The sequence below is a fragment of the Rhinatrema bivittatum genome, chromosome 13, assembly GCF_901001135.1.
Source record: "Rhinatrema bivittatum chromosome 13, aRhiBiv1.1, whole genome shotgun sequence".
In the NCBI taxonomy this organism is placed as follows: domain Eukaryota; kingdom Metazoa; phylum Chordata; class Amphibia; order Gymnophiona; family Rhinatrematidae; genus Rhinatrema; species Rhinatrema bivittatum.
This window is the reverse complement of record NC_042627.1, coordinates 17,013,272-17,037,192: the sequence shown is the minus strand read 5'-3', so window position 1 is coordinate 17,037,192 and position 23,921 is coordinate 17,013,272. Positions and strand designations below refer to the sequence as shown.

The window sequence follows — 23,921 nt, the reverse complement described above, 5'->3', positions numbered from 1 at the left end:
CAAGGGATGGCCATGGTGGCAGTTCATTCTGAGAACAGGACACCTTCCTGCACTACCCCTGTAACCCTTCCCCAGCTGCACACAAAAGCATGAAGCTTCTGTAAAATAAAATTTAAAAAACAAGCAAACAGTGTGTACTACGAAGATGATTGTTAATAGTGAAACATCTTTACTATTCCAAGAGCTCAGCCTCTGAAGGTGAACATTATGATAGAATATTGCCTCTAATTTTTCAGACAGGCCTTACAGAGTCTTTAAGAGTGACAGGACCTAGAGAGGAGCTGCCATGTGGACTTTAATGCTATTAAGTACTATTCCCTCCAGGAGCTATACAGCATTCCACAAGACAGAAGAACGGAAGCTGGAACCGGTCCTAATAACATCTGCTTATAATAAGAGAAGAGACTCTGGACGGAAATAAAATGGAAATCATCTGCTCACATTCTCATCTAAACACCAATCCAGAGTGTCTTTCACTTCAGTTTAGTGGCCTAAATCCATCCTGCTGCATTTGGACGTATTGCAAGAGCAGAAGTAATTCATGCCTTACAGAACCCATTCAGGTGGCTTTAAGCACTAACCCAGGTCTGGTTTCCAAGCTCTCCACAATGGATATTCAGCAGATGGATTGATGTACACATAACCTTAAGCCTGGCCACTCTGCAGACCAGACCTGTTTGTGGCCCTTGATGACTGGAGTTGAAAACACTTACGCTGAACTATTTACATGCATGGACTCTTGCCAAGGTCTTATTGATCTCCGTATAAACCTATAAGGGTCTGGAAAGAAACTTACTTTCTTTAGCAGGATAAGTGACAGGACACTGCAGAGTGTGAAAAATCCAGCTACCACCATCATAATTACTGACACCGCAGTACTTAGCTTCAAGACGGACAGTGCTGCAATCCACCCGCTGTAATGGAAAAGACAGAAGTGAGAGGGCACGCATGGGATCTTCAGAGCCAGATCCTGTAGTGCTCTGAAAGGTGTTTGGAAGAAAGGGGGGGGGGGAGGGGAAGGGCATAAGGCAAACATGTTGTTCAGTGTCCCCAATTTGGATCTGGAGGAGTCCCTAGCCAATCTGGTTTTCAGGCTATGCACAATGGAGGCAGTGCATTCAAATCTCTCTCGTGCATGTCCACTGTGGACAGTCTGAAAACCCAAATGCCTAGGGGATCCTTTAGGACTGGGTTGGGGGGACTACTGATCTAGTTCCATGTCAAAAAGAGGAAGGCTGATGCAGGCCTGGCTTTAATCCCATTCTATGAATTCAGACGTGGCTCTAATTTTATTAAGAAAAGCAGAATTACACCTTTTTACGTTGAATAGGATAAAATCAGGACTGGATCAACCTGTATTTTTTTTTTTTTGACATGAAGCAGTATAGAGACTCTTGTCAGGGTGGGAGATTTCTGTGGCAGACTCAGCAAAGCTATATTACTGGATGACAAAGAAAGGCCAAGAGAAACCAGCAGCAGTAATAACAAAAAACAAACAAACAAACCCCCAAACAACATCAAATTCCTCTCGCTTTCAGTTATCACATAAAGTAATCGACAAAGCAAGCATAGCAAGGAGAGATGTTTACAATAAGGCCAAGAGAAACCAGCAGCAGTAATAACAAAAAACAAACAAACAAACAAAAAAACCCCCCAAACATCATCAAATTCCTCTCGCTTTCAGTTATCACATAAAGTAATCGACAAAGCAAGCATAGCAAGGAGAGATGTTTATAAAAAGGCCAAGAGAAACCAGCAGCAGTAATAACAAAAAACCCCCCCATCAAACATCAAATTCCTCTCACTTTCAGTTATCAGTAAAGATAATATGGCTTGGCCACTTACAAACATAGGAACAACCTGAAACATTCTCGCCCAACACCATATTGCTCTAGAGAGGGTGGGAAGAGAGCGGAGGTAAAGATTAAGACAGGACTATGGTAGCCCGCATAGTAGGCTCAGATAGGGACGAGTGGCAGCTAGCCTGGCTGATCAGGGAGATCAAGTCCTTTAAAAGCTCTCACTCGCTTCCAGAAATGAAAGTAGTCTTGGGTCAGGCGGAGCTCATCTGGGAGAGGATTCTGGAATGCAGGGGCCGAGTCCATAAACTCCAATCCTTGGACGTCGGATCATAACTTCCTTCACTGAGAGGAGTACTTTGTGCACTGTTCTGACTGGGGAACTGCTGTTCTTAGGATCCTGGATTGTATTTGTATGTTTTATTCTATATATAAAACTTATAGGGGGTCATTTTCAAAAGCTTTTATATGTGTAAATAGACCTTTTGAGTTATATGCATGTGTCCAATACACTTCAGGCCTATCTCATCTTTACCTTTCATCTCAAAAGTTATCGAAAGTGCCGTTTTACAGCAATTAATGGAGTTTCTAGAAGATAAGGCAATATTAAATCCCCACCAGTTCGGGTTCAGACACTCTATGAGTACTGAACTCCTTTTATTATCTCTAATCAGAAGAGGTTTGGCTAATGGACACCAATTTTTACTTGTCTCTTTGGATATCTTTTCAGCCTTTGACACCACTGATCAGAACATTATTAGATTTCAGCTTCGAGAATGTGGTATCTCGGGGAATGTTTTAATTGGTTCTCAGCATACCTTAGTAATCGGTCGCATCAAGTGAAATTTGGTAATAATCTCTCTAACCGGCAAACTCAAATTTGGTGTTCCGCAAGGGTATGCTTTATCAGCAGTTTAATTTAACATCTACCTGTCTCCAACTGCTAAACTACTTGCAAGTGTCATTTGGTTACATCCAACCTGGGATAAAATATTGCAGCATCTTCATCTGTGCATTTCCTTTGTTATACATTGGTTGCACCAAAACAAATTCAATATGTCAAAAACAAATTTTTTAAATTAATTCTGAGGCCACACTCTATCTTTCATTATGATTCTCTCTCAATTGACAACTTGAGTTTTCCCCGATTAAAGTATCCATAAAAAGTTTAGGTGCCCTGATTGATTTTTCTACCTCCTTTCAACCACAAATTAAATACATAATTAAAATAGGATTCTTTAAGTTACGTGTACTAGCAGGTTTGAGACATCTTCTGTATAGCCAAGATTTTTGCACTATTGTTCACGCACTACAATAATCAATGTGAGGAACGAGTAAGTCTCTATTTAGGCCTTCCGTCAATATCTCTTCATCCACTATAATTGTTAATCAACTCATAGGAACAAAAAGATATGAACATATTACCCCGGCACTTGACAGTTGCATTGGCGTCCTATTCAACAGTGAGTTTTCTAGAAAGTTGGTATGACAATCTTTAAACTCAGTAACTCAAATGCCTGTCCATGGACCAATGTCTTGTTATAAATATATAAGCCATCTCATCAGCTGAGATTCTCTCAATGTGGTCTGCTCGATGTACCCTCTATTAAACATGCTCGTCTTACAACAAGGGGACTGTGCCTTCTTGGTTGCGGCACCCATATTTTGGAATTCCTTACCTATGGAACTCAGAATGTTGAATTGCATTAAAAAGTTTAGACTTTTTTTTTTTTTTTTTTTACTAAAACAAGTATTTTATTAAGGACTTCAGCACTGACTCTCTTACGCAATGTGGCAGCTTAAATTTTTATTATGTCTGTTTTGTTTTTTTGTTTTTTATTTCTCTGCTTGTACATCGCTTAGGCCTTTTTTGTGTTAAGCGATTAATAAATTTTAATAAATGAAATTAAATGGAAGCGATTTTGTGCATACTTTTACACTACTGCAAAGAGGCTTACCCAGGAGCAGAGATGGGCTGGGGAAATCATTTATGAGCACTGTTTGGCTTAAAACCATTTTGATATCTAATGGTTTTTTGGACTATACTTGTTAGTAATTTCAAAATTAGATTACTGCAATGTGATGTATGTCGGTATACCAGTATATATGTTAAAATGTCCTCGAGCAGCACAAAAAGCTGTTGCAAGATTGTTGACGGGGTTATTTGATCACAATATACCAATCCTGCGTTCCTTACACTGGCTCCCAATACAGTGGAGGATCCCATTTAAAATTGTAGCACTAATTCATCGCACATTAAAGTAAAGTAGAGATACCCCGCTATGTGCAAGTTCACTGCTCAAGACTTAAGCTACTCTGCGGTTTGAGGTCAGCTGGTCGTAACTTATTGGACATTTTACGTGGTAGGACAAATACCATGGAATAGTCTACCAAATAAGATCCACAATATTCAATGCAACACCACATTCAGCAAACAAGTAAGCAGGCATTTGACAGTGGGACATGTTAATTATACATTGTTGAGTTTGTTTTAATTTGCTGTTTTGCTAACCTTGGTATCTTATATTGTTATTTTTGTAATGCTCAAACAATTTTATTGTTTTTATTTTATGTAATTGTTATCTGCCAAGTACATCAGATTGTGCAGGCTACAAATTTAGAAATAAATAAATAAGTAGAAGGGCTGTTGTGGGTGCTGCAGAGGTTATGAGGTAACTACAAAAATTAAGAGTGAAAGAAAATATTAGAAGAAAGACAGAAGAGTTAGAAAAAATATCTGGAGAGACAGAGTACACATTCCTGCTGTGCCTGGACAAAAAATGACTGAGAAGACTCATGAGGCAGCGCCCATGCAGAAACTCCCGCACATGCTCAGTAGAGTCCAAAGCTCACGTGGAGAGTCCGTTTGTTGCCACCAGATGACATCACCCACGTCATAGCTAATTCAGTCTCCTTTTTGAAGGAAAAAAGTAAAAAGCGGGAGTGAAGAGAAGATGGAGTAGCAATGGTGGAACGAGGAGGCAGGAGGCTCTCTGACACAGGAGAAACAAAAGGGGCAGGAAAGGGAGGTCAAAGGGCCCACCAAGTGAGCAGCAGAGGGGATGCCAGATGTGTGTCCAGAACAGGATGTGTGGAAAAATCTGCAAGAGCTTCAGGTCACCAGGGAAATGAAGTCAGCTTTAAGAAGAAACAGACTGACGATGCAAGAAGCTATGAAGCAACATACCTGTCTCCCCAGTTTGGGATGCCCACTGCCTGGATGATGAAAATAACAATCTGGCAAAAAAATACAAAGAAGTACAGAAAGAAATTGAAGGAGCTGTCAGTCCTGTAAGAGAGAAAAGAAGAGAGATGATCAGGGAGAGTAAATCCCAGGAGCTCATCACAATTGTACAATGGAGACTTGACTCTCGGGATCTCAAAAGAAGTCACTGAGAGCAAGCCCTTCCCTGGACTCTCAATGTTATCTACATCTTCCCACATCAGAAAGGGAACTTACTTGAAAGCTTTGTAGATGGGCCTGTACCAACAGACGAAAGCACATGGGGAAAACAGAATAAACCAAAGAATTGAGAGGCCAAAATCCACCCCCCTTCCTGAATCTACAGTGAACCAGGCCAGGCATGCCAGCAGATTCAGAAGGTGAGTCACCGTGTGAACTGCGTGTGAAAGGAAAAGAGAGAAAATTAATCAAGATACACCAGTGCCATCTATTACAGAATGATCTTAGTTTCTGATGGTTAGCTGTTCCTAGATTGGTTAATTGTTGGATGGTTCCAAGCCAAAGTTAATGTTGTACATTGAGAGGGGTTTGTTGACAGCCTCTGTGTGGACAGGTTGATACTTTGATGGAAGAAGAAGCAGGACAGAGGCTGGTTGAATGACAGAGCTGCATGGTTGTGAATTCTTGATAGAAAGTCAGCTGCATACGTCAGGGTGGTTCAAGAGTTATTATACCATCTACAAGATTTAGCTAGACCCTCTGCTGCTGGAACGCAAATGTGAACCTTGTGTAGCTGCATCACCTCAGCACTCGCAGACTGTGGAGTCTCAAAGTCCCCTCTTCTTCTGCAGCTCTCTTAGCATTTCTCTGTTTTCAATGCCTGTGTTTCCCCCCTGTTGCTATCCTAGGTTATTGCCTCCGATGTCCTCCTGAATGCTCCCAATTCTCCCTTCCGCAGTCCCAGTTTTCTCTTTTCCTAGCTTACGGACTTGCGCATTTTCACTGTATTTTTTGTTGACAGTAAATTAAAGTTGTGCTTAAAAGAAAATCAGCCAGATTTCAAGAATACTCAGAACTGGAGTCATTCTCAGATTAGGTCAAGAAAAATGTCCCTTTTCAGTCTTATTTTTCCCTTTTTAAGGGAGCTCCTTTACAATGCCTTTGCATGCAGGCTGGGTTAGCAAGAGTCACAAACCAGATTGCATGCATGGATTCTGATTGGTCCACGCTGATTGTGCTATCACAAGTGACATCACACACTCACACTCACACTCCATGAATCAATTAGTTGCTACTTCAGTACACAGAAGACAGAACCAGAGAGAGGAGCACGAAGTACTCTGTTGCTGGCAAGCTCAGTTCAGTAAAAATACTCTTTTGGGAGCTATGCGGCTTTTTTTTTTTTTTTTTGCATTCTGCAGAAAAAAATATATATTGGCTTTTGCTGTGTAACAGCGACAGTTCATTTTAAGGCCCTGAAAGGACATGTTATCTTTTCTTTTTCTCTATCTTGCTAACTGGAAAACACAAACTGCACCTGCTTTAGAGCACTGCGAATGCTCTAGCAGCTCTTGCCTCATGGGTACAGCATGGCTCTGTTGGCATAAAGGGTTAGTACCTTTCAGTCCCATAGCACTAGCTTTCACATGATTTGTTACACATTAGAACCCGTGATATTTACTGGACATGGATTCATGTTTGCAAAAGCACACACGCACCTCCAGGGTTCCACGTTGACCTCTATGATGGGTACATTTCTGCCCTCCCACAGTGCAATGCCAGAGATATAAACAGCTTTTTTTTTTGTTTTTAAACCAAGCCCTTTCCAAGGCACAGAGCTACTCACGCATCCATAGGTAGTACAGCATCTTGCACGTCCGCTGGTAATCTGCCGGGATATCTGCAGAGAAATCCTGGTAGAAGCATGGCTTGATTGGACATATTGCAGGCAGAGGCGGCCAGTTGTTTTGTCTCACTGAGGAAATGGGGACAAAAAAAAAACAAAAAAAAAAACAAAGCTGCCTCAGAGCAGTTAAGAATAGAAGATTCATATGGATCATAGTCTACAAACCCAAGGGGGGTGAGTTCCTCATGCTCTATTTCTACTGGAATACTGTGGATGCATGGAAATTCATTACCAAATTGGATCCATCACCATGGCCCCCACCCCCAACCTCTATCAGTCTCCAATGGCTATTAGAAAAAAATAACGTTTGGGTCAGCACTGTGGCTTGGGAACAGCCTATTCTGTTTGGATGGCAAGTTATAACGAATCAAAAATAATCTAATAGGTGGAATATACAGTACAGAGATGCCTCGTTTTGTCTGGTATCATGAACATGCTTGCTGTTTATGTCAAATCACCGGGTACATAACCCTGAAATAAATATAAGCAATATAGCACATTTACCAAGACCAGGTCAAAAGGATCTACTAAATTGTAGATGTATTTTTTGTTGCATATAAAAAGTCTGCTGCATAATATAAATCATCAATCCACACCATATAATATCGAAATCCGCAGTCACTTATATAGCTAGTTTGCAGTAGTAGAATGCAAGCATACAAAGATCTGATGTGAAAGATCTCCAGTAATCCAAAAAGCAATGAAAGCCTGATATATTGCAAGGTGGAAACCTTTAATGCATTACAAAATGGAGTTCCAAGTGCATTGCGAGATGGAACCAGACACTGTAGCATTTCAGCACTTTGAGGTGCTTGCTTCAGTTGTAAGTGTGCAATGCCTACAAAAGATAATACCAGACAAAAGGTAGCATCTCTGTACCGTATATTCCACCTATTGGGATAGTAACGTTGCCACACTGCTCCAATAACCAGCACAGGCCCAGAAAGGGTGCCCTGGAGGAGGCAGTGACGAGTGGACTCAAAGGAAGCTTCCCTTCTAGTCCTCTGCCAGCAGTGGATCTCAACTTGCCAATTAAAACAATAAGGAGAAGTGAAGTAAAAAAAAAACAAAACCCACAAGACACTTGGTATTGAATGTTAATTGTACGTGTTCAGAATTCAACCCATTGGCAAATGCTTTTAATTCACCAGCATTCTGGATTTATTTATTTATTTATTTAAAATCTTTTCTATACCGACGTTAAGCTAGCTGCCGTCACAATGGTTCACAATAAGGCACATAATTTCATGTTGCTTAAATGTGTTAAATTATATTAACTAAACAGGTGCCATCAAATACTGTAATATAGTTTCATATTAAATATTACTTAGTGGTTGTGATAAGTCATGTCTACTTCTATAAGATATGTTAATATTTAATATATTATATTATACTTAAATCTCGTCCTATGTTGTTGTAATCTAATAAAAATAAAATACACACAGTTCGATTAAGCTGGTGTGTGTGTGGGAGTTCTGCTGACCGCATCCTACATTTCCCTGGATTCTACTTTCCATTCTCTTTGTGGTATACTTGTTTAAATAGCCATGTTTTAAAACTTTTTCTGAATGTTTTTCTGTCTCTTTGCATTCTGATTTCTAAAGGCATGGTGTTCCATATTATAGGTCCTGCTAGGGATAGGGCCCTATCCCTTACTTGCGTTAGTCTGGCTGTTTTTACTGAGGGAATAGTTAGCAGTGCTTTGTTTGCTGATCTCAGGTTTCTATTAGGGACGTGTACGCGAAGGGCTGTGTTCAGCCATTCTGCCTTTTTGTCACGTATTAATTTATGTATGGTGCATAGAGTCTTGTATTGAATTCTGTGTTCAATGGGTAGCCAGTGTAGTTCAATTAGGGTTTCGGTGATATGGTCTCTTTTACTTTTACCAGTTAGAATTCTTGCGGCTGTGTTTTGTAATACCTGTAGTGGTCTTATCGTGGTGTAGGGTAATCCTAGTAGAAGGGCATTACAGTAGTCCGTGCTCGAAAAAATTAATGCTTGTAATACTGATCGGAAGTCGTTTGTAGTGGTTTAAGTCTTCTAAGAGTCATAAGTTTGGCGTAACCTTCCCTTACCTTTTAGAGATATATGTTGTTTCATACTTAGTTCCGTATCAATAATCACTCCAAGGTTTCGTACTCTCTCAGCTAGTTGTATTTTTTGGTTGTTATGGATTGTGATTGGGTTTTGGATGATTGTGATGTTTTTTTCGTTCTAGATGTAGGAATTCTGTTTTCTCTATATTAATAACTAATTCCATTTGGTTTAGGAGCTGTTTTATTATATCTAGATACATGTTTCCAGCCGGCTCTACACCAGCAAATACTTCCACATCTACCAAATGCAACCAGCAGCACGCCTTCACATCTCTCCTTTTATTGGTTAACAAGACGTACTTAGGAGTCTTCTTGGTTTAAGCCTAAAACCAGAAACCCCATTCATCTTCTAAAGCAGCAAGATCTAGGCTCCCACAAGGCTATCAAGGGGAGATGCTGGGCTGAATTTTTTTTAAAAGCTATTCATGCAGATAAAAACCTGGTTTTACGTGCGTAAATGGCTATACTTAAAATAAGACCAGGGTCAATGCATGACACCCGATTTTGCATGCAATTTTACGCAATCTGCAGAGGTGCATTCAATGGCGGGGGGCAGGGGGGAGAGATAGCATTTACAGGCATTTTTTTATTTTAAAGAGTATACATATATGTAAAGTACTTTGCATAAGTTACACCCACTGAAAAGCAGGTATAACTTTGTACAACGTAGTTTGTGCACACTTTCAGTCAATTACCCAAGCATTTTCAGAAGGAATCTATGGTCGCAAGTCTGCTTTGAAAATCCTCAGTAAAGCCTGCGGGTACACATTGTGCCCGCAGACTTTACCGTTAGGCGGGTGTTTGAAAATGACCTTCGCTACGCCTGGGCTCAACCAGTCACTGCCGGCGTACTCACGGTTAATGCCAATGTTCTGTGCTTCCCGCTCCCTTCTGTCCAGCTCGGCAGCTTTCCTCTCCAGCTCCTCCTGCTGCTGCAGCAGCCCAGCCTGCGCCGCCGTCACTGCGGACTGAAGCAGAGAGCAGAAGACCACACGCGCGTCAGAAGCAAGGGGGTCAACCGGAGATGGGCAGCTACGCTCATCTCTAGAAATGGGAATCAGATAGGAAGAACTCCCCCCCCCCCCCCCCACCCACCAAAAAAAAGATCAGCTGTTGGAACTACAAAGAGCAGCTAACGTACACCAATACTCTTAGAAAGAGGTAGCTGTGTGGCCTAGGCAGGGACAACAGGTGGGGGAGGGGATATGGGGGGTTAATAGGCCTGGGCCTCAACTCAAAAAAGGGCTCTCAGATTTAGACACTTATTTTTTGGCATTTGATAGTTTTCACAATTTGTTTTTATGCGCATCCTCAAAAACTGGAAGTGGCCTGGGCCTGGGATTCATGTCCTGTCATATCACATTGGTTTACATCAAACACAGAAGAAATACATCGAACAGGGAGTAAAAACTTGGTCGGTAACGGAGCAATAAAATTTTGCAAAACCATTTAGAGAATAAAACGACTTAAAACTTATATCTTCAGTGTCTTAAGTATCCAGGGCTGAGTAATCACGGGGAGGGGGGCCTAGTAGTTTCCTCCTGCTCCTTTGGGCTTCTAGCTCGATCAGAACCAGCCTTTATTGGGCTATAGCACCATGAGCCTTCATTCACAGTTCTCCGCCCCTTCTCACTCCAGCTGAGTCTCTGGCCAGGTCCCTCTGGAACCTGGCATGCATGCACTCTCAGCCTGGCCACTAGATGCTGCCGCTGAGCAAGGACAAAAACTCCCTCCCTACCAGGGGCTGTGAACACAGCCTGTGCAGCAACTCAGTCCTGGCTGGCTGGTGGAACAAAAGCCCCAACCTGGGAACTGCACCCCAGGTTCTCCGCATGGCAGCATGTGACGCAGCCCACACCGATAAATGCTTTATGCATATTTGAATTATTCATGTTAGATTTTATTTGTTGATCATGACTGTGGATTTTTTTTGTTATCTGCATTGAATTAATCTATCAGATTTGTAGAATGCAAGAATGATTAAATAAACAAGCAAACATATATATGTATAAAGAAGATTTTTTGCCTCAGCAAGCGAAAAATTCTGTGGATTTCAAGGCACATTACATTTTGTTTTTGATGCCATCTTAGTTCCTTTACTCTCTTAAATCAGAAATACCTAATGCTTAATGTTTAGAGAACCACTTTTACAGTAAGTAACATTAAAAAACAGAATGTGCTCTGTTCAATTCTAAACTATTTCAGAAATTCTGGCACAAAACCACCATAAGCTGAATCACTACGCTAAAGTCAATATGTGCTGTTTAACTAGCCCACCGGGGCAAGCACACAGATCTCCCTGAAGTGCATAAACGTAGTCTGGTCTGTCATCAGAAACCCCAGCGTAAATTCAATCCATGAGGAAGGACCAGCAAGGAACTCTGACCCTGCCTGTGCTCTACAATGGATATAGATACACTGACAATTTTCTTAGAAACAGGAACGTGTCCCTAATATGACTAAGCCTGCTCCCAATGTGGGGCATAGAGGTATGGAGGCAGAGGGAGCTCTTGAAGGCAGAGCTATGGAGATAGCCCCCTTCCCAATGTGCAGCAGCGTTAAGAGTTTAGACAGAGGGGGAGACTTCAGGGAGTCATTAAGCAGCAGTTGGCTGTACTGAGAGAGGCTAAGCTGGAGAGAGGAAAAACAGTGGTGAGAAAGGCCCAAACTGCAGACAGAAAGAGCCACATGCAGACAAAAGAAAGAGAAACCCAGAACAACAGAGACTAAAAAAAAAATGAGAAGACAAAAAATGAAAAGAGAAGCAAGAATGAGATAACAAAAGATAGAGACAGAGAAATCAGAGGTAGAGAGCGCCATATAAAACAAGGACCAAGCGGACACAGAAACAGAGGTTATGACAGTTTTAGAGGTGGCACCTTCAGGTAAAATTTGACTACCATTATTGTTTTTTTCTAGTATTATTATTACTGTTACTTTTAATTACATTTTGAAATTGTACAAAAAAAGGATAAAATCAAATGAGACACCCACAGATTGGACATAGATTATTTTTGGCCTGATGAGTCCCTCCCACACACCCACTTTTATAATTCTCCCTCTGCCTAGATGGCGTGTTTGAGTGACTTGTATTCCACCTCCAGCCCTCAGCCTGCAAGGGAAGTCCCTTACTGCCACTCTTCCGCCAGCAGGGTCATTGCAGTAACTGCAGCCACTCTGCCTCTCTGAAGCTGGCGCAGAGCCCGAGAGACTGGCGAGACAGGAGGCAACTCAAGACACTTGCTCTGCAGTTCTGTGGCCAAGCCGAGGGAGCAGCACCTAATGATACTTTTTTCTGTGCTAATTATTTTGGTTAGTCCTGCGGTTTGGCTCTCATAGCCACGCCAGATTCCCCTGCTCACCTATGGAGTTAACTACCTGTAACTTGCCCTTCTCTGCACCTATGAGCTCTGAAGTGGCAATAACTTTCAGGTCTTCCACAAGCTGAGGCACATACAAACTGGTGAAACCCTGTCTCCATTTCCTCGAGCCATCTGGTCCCCAGAATAATCCCATTTCTATGTGTACCTTATCTGCAAAAGAAGGCCTCATACACAATTAAAATCACAGTGGAGCAGAGAGATTTTTTTTTTTAAACTGCTGTGTTATCTAAGTTGCTCACAATATCAGTCTGCCTATGGCCAGATGCTATTATTTCCTCTTTTGATCTTATTCCATAGTCTCTCTTCTTTTCATTCTACTATACTTTAAAAATTGTGCAAAATCATAAGTAATAAAGAGAAGGGCACACAACTTACTATGGTCCCACTCTTTCCTGTTCATGTTATATTCGCACTTTACATGTTCTGCTGTGATAAGGATCAGCAGTAACATACGCCACTTTATTTAAAATCACAATGGGGGAAATAGCTACAAACACTTATTTCCCCTCAGCACTAAAATACAGGGATAAAAAGGGGGAGCTTTCTAGTAAATGGCTCGTCTTCTCCAACTCATAGAATTTCAGCTCAGTTAGAATCTGCTTTGGCTCCCTGCCATTTCCAGCAGGGAGTGTGAAGCTGAGGCCTTTGCTACTGGCAGATGGGTTCCTGCTTACAGTAGAGAGATAATACTCCTCCATGCCAGGGTCCTGGGTAAATGTGTCTTGGAGCCAGCTGGCATGACCACTGTTGCAGGGGCCACCAAGGCTTCTCTCCCAGGGGCGAGAAGTGGCGATGCCAGGGTATTCCCAGCTCCCATTGCTTAGAGGAGCAGAAGGTGGTTCTGGGACTCAACCTGCAAGTGGTCTATCAATCCTGCCCATAAAAGGGAAATCGGTCAAATTACTTACTTAACCACCCCCCACCCCCCCCAAAAAAAAAAACCCACATTATTGCTACTACTTTAAACTTCAATTATTCCTAATTCATTTCTTATTTTATTTATTAAAATATTTTATGTACCACTTATTATAGAAAGACCATGCTAAGCGGTTTTCATAAAAACATTGTATCAAAGACATTGGACTATCAGTTCCTGAAGCTTTCTTCAAAGCACAAGAGTCCTCCACGATGTGGTACAACAATGAAAACAGGGCCACTCAGCGCCCATGCTTCCAATTCAGGGATTCAGGGGGTGGTTTGTGGGACATGCATGGAAGAAGAGCTGCTCTGTGGATACCTTTGGGCTGGGTTCTACAGAGGGTTGCAGGACGGCAGGCTGGGAGGGCGTTGTAGGCTCTGTTGCTGGTATAGTCCGAGATGAGTTTGTCTGGACAAATAAAGAAAAAAAAAAAGAGAGAGAGACAATGTCACTGAAGCGTTACTTGTTTCTTTCTGTTCAGTGGGGACTGGCTGGATTCTAACAGTTAGGAACTGGATATATTTCAGACTGCTACTCCTGGGACCACAGAGGGCTTCTGAATGTCCCACAGAGAAGTCAGACATCCTGGAATAAATGGATTACAGTGGGCTCTGGCAGAATAAGGCCTGTGATGAAAAGACACCCACTCTCCCCACTGTCACTCTTACTTAATACCTTCCATGCACTGGATAATGAAGACGCTCCAGGAATAGAAAAATGAGGTGATATCTGAAAGGGATGTAGTCACCCTGTGTACCCAGAAACCCTTAAAACATTATCAAAGGTCATAAAAGGAAGCTGCTTCTGCTGGGAGACTCAGTCATCAGAGGAACCAATTTGGGTAATAATGTTGATGGGGACATAACAGTTAAGTGCCTTCTGGGGTCCTCAGCTAGTAGAAATGCCAACTACATATTCAACGCAATTACAGAAGAAAGTAGGAACTCCAGTATCAATGTTATCCATCTGGGAGCCAATTGACCTTGCTAGGTAGGGTATCCTTGCAGTACTGAAAGATTTCCAAAACCTAGGGATGAAGATTAGACACATGGCAAAGCCCATTGCCTTTTCATGGAAAGGGGAAGGAAAGGCTCTGTCATATAGATAGCTTCAATGTCTGGCCCAAAGCAGGGTGTAAATCAAGTGCTTTTGGTTACACTGGTGGCTGGGGCCATGCATGGAACAGTAAAAGGTGATACTGTAAGGATGGTCTACATTTGTCCTTGGCCGGAAAGAGGATGCCAAGTGTGAAATTCAGACCATATACTATGAGGCATTTAAACTAGAAGGCAGGGATGACAGGAGGTGGCCAATGAAATTGCCATATCACCTCCCCCAAGCAAGACAGGAATTGGGAGAAGAAAACAACAAAGTCAATCAGCTCAAAAATCGCAGAAAAGATGACTAAGAAGAGCAGCAATCCTAGGGAGACGAGCTGAAAAGCTAGGACCACAAATGCTCCTCCAGGGAGGACAACTCAGAAAGGATGTCGAAATATTTCTTCACGGAGAGGGTGGCAAATGCCTGGAATGCCCTTCCGGAGGAGGTGGTGAAGAGGAAAACAGTGAAGGAATTCAAAGGAGCATGGGATAAACATTCTGGATCCCTAAAGGCTGGAGGATGGGAATAAAGAAAAAAGTGCATGGGGTAACTGGGATAAGTTGCTGGTGTGGCAGTTGCTACCCTTAACAAATAACAATATCAAGACTTAATACAACTCCATCATTGCTCTCTGCTTCAACAGCAGTGGGAAAAGGGGAACTGGATTCAGGCAGCAATCAACAAGGGCCCTGACTTTTACGGTTTGGGGGTAACTTGCTGATGCAGCTTTTACTACCCTTAATCAATAAGCCCTACTCTCCCTTCCATGGCAAGGCTTAATGGAAATTGGATTCAAACAGCATCCAAGGGCCCTGACTTTTACAGTCTGGGAACCTGACAGCATAGAAGCAGAGCTGCTTCTATGAGGTGAGGGTACAGCGCTGCGGCTGGCACATTCGCTGCCCATTAATAGGGTATTTACTGAAGAAAGTCACTGCCCCTCCAAAGTAATCTTTTATAGGAACACACCAGCCGGGAGCTCTCCGAGAATGGATTAAATTCTTCCATGTTGTTCTGGTTGGCATTGGTCAGCTGCGTCACTGAGGGATCCTGGCAAGAGAAGAAGTAGAAGTCATTCATTTCAAAACAAAGACAGCTCTTCAAACCAACAGCCTAATGCTTTTGTACAGATTTTAATCTACCTTATACTCTGTGGTACACATATGGTGTTCTCTTGTTACTGAAGAATTAATGTTTCTTATCATAGTTTGTTGCTAGAATCACTAGAGAAAGAGAGAGAGCCGGGCAGAGGCCCTGCTTGGAAGGCACCTAGATTCTGACCTACTTCATCTGACCTACTTCATCTTAAAGTGATGCCCCAGAAAAATTCACTTATTTAAAAATAAACAGCTGACCTACAAACTGTAGCTCACACATAGTGGACAAAAAGAATAGCAAACATTCTGCATCCAAAGTTAATCTAAATTGCAAAGGAACATTTGGCTCATGTCAACATCTATAAATCCAAGAACATCTAAATCACACATTTATTATGAAAACAATTAAAATGAAAAGGGAGAGTTTTGTACATGTAATGAAGCTTGCGATTCACCTTATGTGGCTGGGCAAGCAAATCTCACCCCTTTTGCACCCTGATTTTGCTCGTATGACGTTGTTTGGTTGAGCACATCTGTCAGACACACAAGCACATCTCCGACTAGTTCATTTGATGTCTGTCCTGCCATTGGTAACAATTAGATCCAGCACAGAGCTGCAGCAGGCTCCCTTACCAGCAATGCTGCTGAGAGAATTTAAAAGCAGCTCTCAAAGCACATGGCAGACAAAGTTTATTTTTAAATCGTGAGGACTCCAGGAAAAGAACTTAACTCCCTTACACCTCTCTGCAGCACCCAAACAGATCAAATGAACAAATCAACTAAATCCTTCAACCTGCCTTTATTTTTTAGGCAGCAGAAGGCTACAAAATCTGAATTGCCTGATTAAAATAAACATTGTTTGCATTCATAAAAGAAGGCTACTAGATCTTGCATCTAATTCTTGAAAAGATGAAATAAAAAATGCCTGATTTAATAGACATTTTTAGTTTGATTGCTCCAGTTTCCTTTTGTTCTCCCTTATTTGCATAGTAACTACAGGGATAGGCTAAAACACATATATATATTTATTGCTTTTGTTAGTTAAAATATGTTCTTTATTGGAGAAAATATTTGTAATGACCTTCCCTAGAAATTCCATGACATGTTTATACTGTCTTTAAATATTATAAAACTTAATAAAGATTAAATATATAAAAAAAAATGTGAAAATGGCTGTTTGAGATGCAGCTCAGCATTACTCTGGCTCAGACAGACTGAGCTTCAGTAACCCATCATAGCTTTAGGCACAGATATACCTGTGGAAATAGAATCTAAATTTAAAAAAAACCCAAAAACTATATTAGAAAGCATAAATGGTCAAATTTCTACTTTGTCTTTTCATGTCATATTTCTACCCTTGGGCAAGAAAGTGCCTTCCCAGTGCCCGTGCAGCATCAGCTTCTTTGGAGACAGCTTACAAGCAAATGACCTAAAGCTGCTGTCTAATGCTTCCAAATGTGGATTGGGTGGGAATATTTTTAGATTGTGCGACAACACTAATAAACAGGCTAGAGCCATTTTTAATAGGAAAAGAAGGCCACAACATGGATATGAACGAAAGCTTCATGAGCCCTAGTTTCTTCCTTTGCTATAGAAATTGGTTATGACTACTAACCAATGGCAGGACAGCTTTTAAAATGCTAGATGACAGGACTGTGCTCTGACCTCCTGAGATGAACTGAACTGTTTCCCCATAGGAAGGAAAGAGAAACTGATTTGCAGTGTCCTGAGTGTCAGAGGCATACAAAAATGCAAACATGAGGCAGACATTTGAATGAAATTATTATGGAGGGAGAAACAGATGGCTTGATATTAGAAGGCTAGTTGCCCTGTAGGAAACCAAGCTTAAAAGAAAGTCCAAAAAGCCTGTACATCAGTTTGCTGGGAGTTTTAAAACAGCATTTATTCAAAGACTTATTTGCTGCAACTCTAGAAAGAGAACACAATGCACAGGGAAAAAAAGTGTGCAAGCAAAGGTTTTGTCAGGAAGCACAGTGGGACCTCTAGCTTTTCCTTAAATTTAATGCTTTCAGGCAAAGGTCCCTCTGGGCTCCTTACAAGAAATGTTTGTTGGCACAATTCTGTACATTCTATTTTCCTTCCTGAAGTTGCAGGACACTAGAAACCACTGGGGTAAAGATGTGCTATTTCAAAACAGTTTTCTGTGCCCTTTTGTGTACATGTTTAGATCTTTAAGTCTGTCCCTTTATGCGTTAGAATGAAGACTAGTAGAAGTACAGGAACCTAGCTGGTGTGGATAGGCAGGCTAGACAGGCCATATGGTCTTTTTCTGCTCTCACCTTTCTATGGTTTTTAGCCCAGCAATTTCCTCCTGCTCCTTTAGGCTTCTGACTCACAGATCTGGCCTCTTTACTAGGCTCTGACATTATAAGCCTTCACCCCAGCTTCAGAAACTCCCCCTCTCCCATCTACCTTGGTCACAGATTGTGGCTCCCTCCAGAATCCAGGACATGTGCCCCAAGTCTGGCCACTGGCTGCCACCACTGTACGATTACTGAGGCTCCTCCCCACTGGAGGGGGGGCCACAAACACTGGCACTGTAACATCAACCTCCCCAACCCTGGCTGGCCCAACAAACAGAATCTGGGCTCAGAAACTGAACCCAAGTCTTTCACATGGTGGTGCGCAGCATGACCCTTGGAGCCACCAGACCGGCCCCTTTCATAATGAATGAAAGTGCCTATTGATGTAGCTGGCCTCATGTCCGTCATCACCTTTCTGCCACGCTATATGCCTCAGCCTTGCACAAATTTTATATAAAAGATAAATCTAGCAGGGAAGTGGGAAACTAAACTATTTTTTTTTTTTTAATATATACAGTAGTCACTAGGGGCCAGCTGCCCCCTGAATGCCAGTTATACTGTGTGTTTGGCCTGGCACCCTACTGCTCACTTCTAGAATCTATATTTCCACCAACAAACATTGCAATGTATTTAATTCTTGTATGTTTTTGTGTTTGGTGTATTGTTTTTAATTATGTAGGTTTTATTTTGTAAACCGCCTAGACGGATAGAATTCTACCCCATTGTGCGGTATATAAAACTTTGAAATAAATAAATAAACAATAAATAGAAGGGCACTGCCTTAAGACGGCACCAGGCAGAGGAGCGCATATACTGCTCCTTTACCATTCTCACTGCTGCTGATGTCACAATGCCAGCCCCTCCCACCCAGCCAGGGACCCCGCCCACAGTTAATACCGCACACTGTTTGAGTTTACCGAGGGGTCAGTAAGAATACTGAAACACAAGAAGATATTGCATCGCTCCAACTCGTTCCGCTTTTTGTTTTGACTGAATCTTAAAAGTTTGTCTTTAATGTTTCTGAGCTTGCATTTGCTGCTGGATTAAGGGCAACATTAACTAGATCTGGGACAAGTGACATTTCAACCTCTATTGCATTCTCTATCATGAAAAGAAAAAAAAAAAAAAAGAGCGCAAAGGAGATGAAGCCCACCGTTGCTAGAAAAGGCAAACTGCGAGGGAGGAGGGATGTCTTTCCTAGTCCTGTCGGCATGCTAGAGAGCACCAAAGAAGCAAGTGGTGTGCTGCCGGCTTCTAAGCTCATTGCGTAACAGGTGGCTGGGAGCGGTCTGGGAAGCAGCCAAGAAATGAAAGAAGCCGCAGGGGAGCCACGAGAGACAGAAACGTCCCTGCCAGCGTGTCCCGAATCCAGCCCAGGAGATCAGGGTACAATAGTGCTCCACCCCACCCCACACCTCGCCCCCTCAGAGATCTCTGTTTAATAAGTAAGCTGAGGAAGGCTGCAAGGAGCAGGCAACTCCCTTCAGCACCAACCGGTTGCACCAGTATATCCAAGTAAATCAGACGGGGGGGAATGGCAATCAGCATGCAGAATACAGATATGCACTCCCGGGCTTGAGTATACGGCACCTGCAGCAGGAAGCTAAGGCAAAGGAGGGAGTGGTACTTCTCCTTCCTCTCTGCTCCCTGGTAGGACCCCAGAGAAAAGAAAGAGAAATGCTGCCTGCATGGCAGAAACCTATAGAGGTATTAGCTTTTTGCTTTGCTCAACTAAATGGAAATGCTGTTGTACATTAATTAGGAGCCCAGGGGACTGGCTGTCCGTACAGATGTATGTCCTGAGGCAAGAAACTAAGGTAAATAATGTGGTTCTCCACGTCCCTGAGGGAACATGAGAACTGGCCAGAGCTAACCTTTGCACTGGAAAGCTAGAATGGTTGTATAGTGCCTCCCCCTATCTGTAACAGTGCAGCAGCACATTGGGTCAGGTTCTGGAGGCAGCACCTCCAAAAGGACAGAGAAGGGCTGGAGGCAGTCCAGAGAAGGGCTACCAAAATGGGACAGGCTGCACCAAAAGCCAGACGAGACAAAACTCATGGACCTAAATTTGTGGTACTGTGGAGAGGACAGGAAGATATAATAAATACATCAAATACCTCAAACGCATCCATAATGCACAAAAAAACTAGGAAAGAATGCTGTAAAACAAGAGGGCACAGTATGGCGCAACATTAGAAGCTATTACTTCATGGAAAAGGTAACAGATACCTGGAATGGCCTCTCGCTGGAGGTGCTGAGAACAGAAACGGAAACAGAATTCAAGAAAGCATGGGAAAGGCAGAGAGGATCTCTAGCTGTGAAGAGGTGAGAACGCCAGAGATCAACTAGGGTCCTATGGCCCTGCACCATAAAATGAAAATGGGCAGAGTAGAACCCCTGGGGGAATTCTGCAAAAAATGCAGAATTTGTAGAGAATTCCTCCTGAACAGAATTCTTCACTTACCCCATAAAATGAGGCGCACAGATCAGGAGGCAACACAGCAATGGCAGCTGTGGCCTGTGGGGAGCAGAAGAGAGGAGGGAAAAAAGCATCGACATCAGCCCGTGCAGGCCAGAAGAGGAGAGCGTGGTGGAGGGTTGGTCTATGCGGGCTGGAAGAGAGGAAGGAACAGTGGTAGCTCGTGCGGGCCTGGAGAGTCAGGAGAATTGGAACTAGGCCTTGGGCCACACCGGCCAGAAGAGCGTCAGCCCAATGAGAGGAGGAAGCAGTGGGCCGGTGGAGCCTGACAGAGAGAGGTAGACAAGCGAGTTAGGGGTCTTGCTAAAGGGGAGGTTGATAAATCAGACCTGGGCGTGGGGCACAGAGAGAAAACTGGATGTCTTGCTGGGGTGGTGGAGAGAAAAAAAAAAAACTGAGGGAATGAAGGAAGCGAGTCAGCAAGCCGGGGGTGGGGGAAGGAGAGCGAATTTCTCATTATAAAGCCGCCCCCCCCCTCACCCAGATCGCTCTCTCATTTCCTTTGGATTGAAACCCTTCCTAGCTTGATCTTTCATCCCCCTCCTCTTAGTATCAATCTTACAGCCCGCTCACTACCTCCCCCCCCATTCTCTATTCTGCACAAAAATGTAAAATACGTATTAATCTTTGAGTAATAATTTAAAATGCAATAAAGAAAATAGTTAATTACTTAAAGACAGTGATCATATTGTTATCTGAACAAATAAAAGTCTGCAAAATTTTAAAATATTGTATGCAGAATTTTTAATTCTTTTGTACATAAACTAGGTGGCTCTTATGGTCCCTTACTTGCTAGCATAACATAAAAATTTAGAATATGACATCTGCCTCCTCATGGATCTGACCTGACTTCAGACAAGGCAGTGTCACCAGATAGCAGGAAATCTACCTCAGGATCTTGATAGCCTTAGAAGAAAGGTTTCAAAACATATGTAAGGTCTTTGCATGCATTGGAGGCAGTGTGTGCAAATCTCTCACGGATATTCATTAGGAATATCCTGAAAATCCGATTGACTGTTTAAGAATCGCTCCCTTGTAAGATACATATTAGGTGGAAGCAGAAGAGAATCCGGAGGTTATTGGCTTACTCAGATCCATACACAGAAAGCTAACATTGCTCTCAAGCCTGGCGATCACTTGGTTGCTTGTGATGAAAACGGATGGCCAAATCGTTTTTCTTATTGTTGCCACTGGATTTATGACACAGCTATCACTTCTTATTTGCCACCATACTTGGTCTCTAGGTTTCACAGCTCTGTGTACACTTACAAAACTATAAAAGGCTAATGCAGAAACTGCTAGTTAAATGTGACTTAACGAGTAGAAAGAATTGTTAGCTTTAGGGTTTCTTGGTCCAGAGGAAGGCAAACAAACTCAGCTCCAGGTCAACAATTTGGAGAAAAGACAAGTGGTTATTCCTTAATAAGCTTGCCAGATGCTAATATTTCAATGCCTTCCAAAGACCTTCCTAGGCCCTGCTTGAGAAAGTTGTTGAAAGGAGCTGAAACATTAGCATGTGGCAAGATGATTACAATATTGCATGCTCTCATTATATTGGGTGCTCAATAACTTGGTAGCTAATACAGAAAAGTCAGCATCTCAGATGTCCATATTCAAAGATCTGTTGAGTGAGTCTTTGCCATGGTAAGACCTGTTTTTTTTTCCTTAGAAACAATTTGGGATGTTATTGTTACTTTAAATTCTAATGTAACACTTCAGCTGAACACTGTGGTTAAAAAAAGTTAGTGAGACTGAGACTCAAGTCAGGTTATTACAAGAAGAAAAATGTTTAAAAACTTTTCAGACTTGATTCAGTGAAACAAAATCTTGGGAATTTAAATGCTCAACAGCAAGCCTTAATGAGAGAAAATCAATTCCTGTTAAATAAGATTGAAAATTTGGACAATCAAATTTGAGGAAGAAACTTAAGGTTAATACAATTTCCTAAAGTCCCTCTTGTATCAGCGAAAGATATGTGGACTATATATGCATTGGAGATCTTAAAAGTTGCCAGAACAAACATTTATTATTTATTTATTTATTTGCTTTTCTATACCGATGTCACTAAAATACCATTTAACAGAAAATCTACACAGGGTCAGAATATTCAAGTTTTATCACCTTTGAATGTTTGAGATTTTAGAAACATTTGACATTGATTCGGCCCAACCAGCAACTTTAACTGTATCTTTCCTACTTAAATCGGACAGAGACTGGATCCTGAGAACGTATTTTAGACATTGTACGGAATTGTTTCTCCGACTGAAGGTTCAAGTGTTTCCAGACCTGGCAAAAAATACTCAAAAGAGGAGGAAACAGTTTCTTATAATAAGACCAAGAGTATTTCAGATGGATGCCTTATTTATTTTAAAAGTTCCCATGCAAATGTCTCATTAAATATCGTGATGCTACATTTATCTTTTTTCATCCAGCCCAACCTTCTAAATTTCTGATAGAATTTCCTCTTCAACTGATATAAGATTTTCTGATGCTGTATAACCTCATATGGCAGGGATTTTTCTTTAATATGCAGATTATTCCATTTTAGCCAGTATTTCCTGCTTAGTCTTCTCTGGTCTGTGGGTCTCCCCAGTGTTGAGGACTTGGAATTTTGGCATTATTTTCTTGAATTTTTCGTTTGCTTAAAGTGTTAAACATTTCCTATTGATAATGTCATTGTAATGTATCTCTTTCAAGAATTTTCTTGAGTGTACATGAATAAAAATGCATTAAATTTAAAAAATATATAAATAAATAAAAATTACCCTGATCTCCAGGTAACTTTAGGACAACAATCTTGGTGGCCAGAGTTTCCTGGCTAACCTTAGCTTGCTAGTGAGGAAGATTAGCGCCGGCTAATTAACATTTCACGGTGTCCTGGGAACATTGCCAGCACTGCCTCTTTTTTATCCGGGTAAATTCTGTGCAAGCAATGATTCACCCAGACAAAATTTAGCCAGTGAGTGGGCAAATGTCAAAGACTCAGCCCAGCCCGATAAGCTGCTGCCATCAGTGATAGCAGGAAGCAGAGAGAGAATTGCTGCTGTGGCCTGGAGCTGTTCAGTGTCCTTACTAATGTTCTGGGAGAGAGGAGGGAAGGAGCAGGAGTGCCGGAGGAATGGAAGCAAAAGGAAGAGATGAGGATAGTGACAGGAAGTGGGGAGGGGCAGGGAAAAGAGAACAAAGAAAAGTAAAAGTAAAAAAAGAAAAAAAAAATACATAAAGAGAAAGAAAAAAAAATGTCCTGCGGCCTATAAAGGTCTGTCTGGTGCTGAAGTGTTCTAAATATTTTTCTACCCTGCTACCTTGCCACATATGGCCATAAAAGGAGAGAGGTATTAACCTGGTATTCCAACCTTACAAAAAGAAAAATGTGGGCAATAAGCCATGAACAGGGGCGCAATGAAAGAGAGGATACAAACACTGACATATCGAGCAGGCTTCAATAAAAAGGTACAAAAAGGAAGGCTTCTCCATAGAATGCAAATTTACTATCAATGCATTCTGAATTGTATGGAACGTATTTAAACTGCTGTTAGCTGGTTTGGACAATTCGTAAGACAGGATATTAAGTGAAAAATGGAAACAGGATGGAGGGAAGTTGTAAAGGAATATTAAAATACGCTTTCACTG

The 23,921-nt window shown here is 41.9% G+C and overlaps 1 protein-coding gene across 1 annotated transcript in view; it reads right to left on the bottom strand.

Moving 5' to 3' along the window:
* Positions 1–23,921, bottom strand: part of SCAMP2 (secretory carrier membrane protein 2) — a 35,561-nt gene that overhangs the window by 4,047 nt on the left and 7,593 nt on the right. The window contains exons 2-8 of the mRNA XM_029575684.1: positions 15,358–15,438; positions 13,606–13,695; positions 9,842–9,953; positions 6,830–6,958; positions 5,260–5,419; positions 4,987–5,088; positions 797–914 (exon numbers count right to left, since the gene is read on the bottom strand). Coding sequence (XP_029431544.1) covers positions 797–914; positions 4,987–5,088; positions 5,260–5,419; positions 6,830–6,958; positions 9,842–9,953; positions 13,606–13,695; positions 15,358–15,438 — 792 coding nt within the window. The remainder of the gene's footprint in view (positions 1–796; positions 915–4,986; positions 5,089–5,259; positions 5,420–6,829; positions 6,959–9,841; positions 9,954–13,605; positions 13,696–15,357; positions 15,439–23,921) is intronic.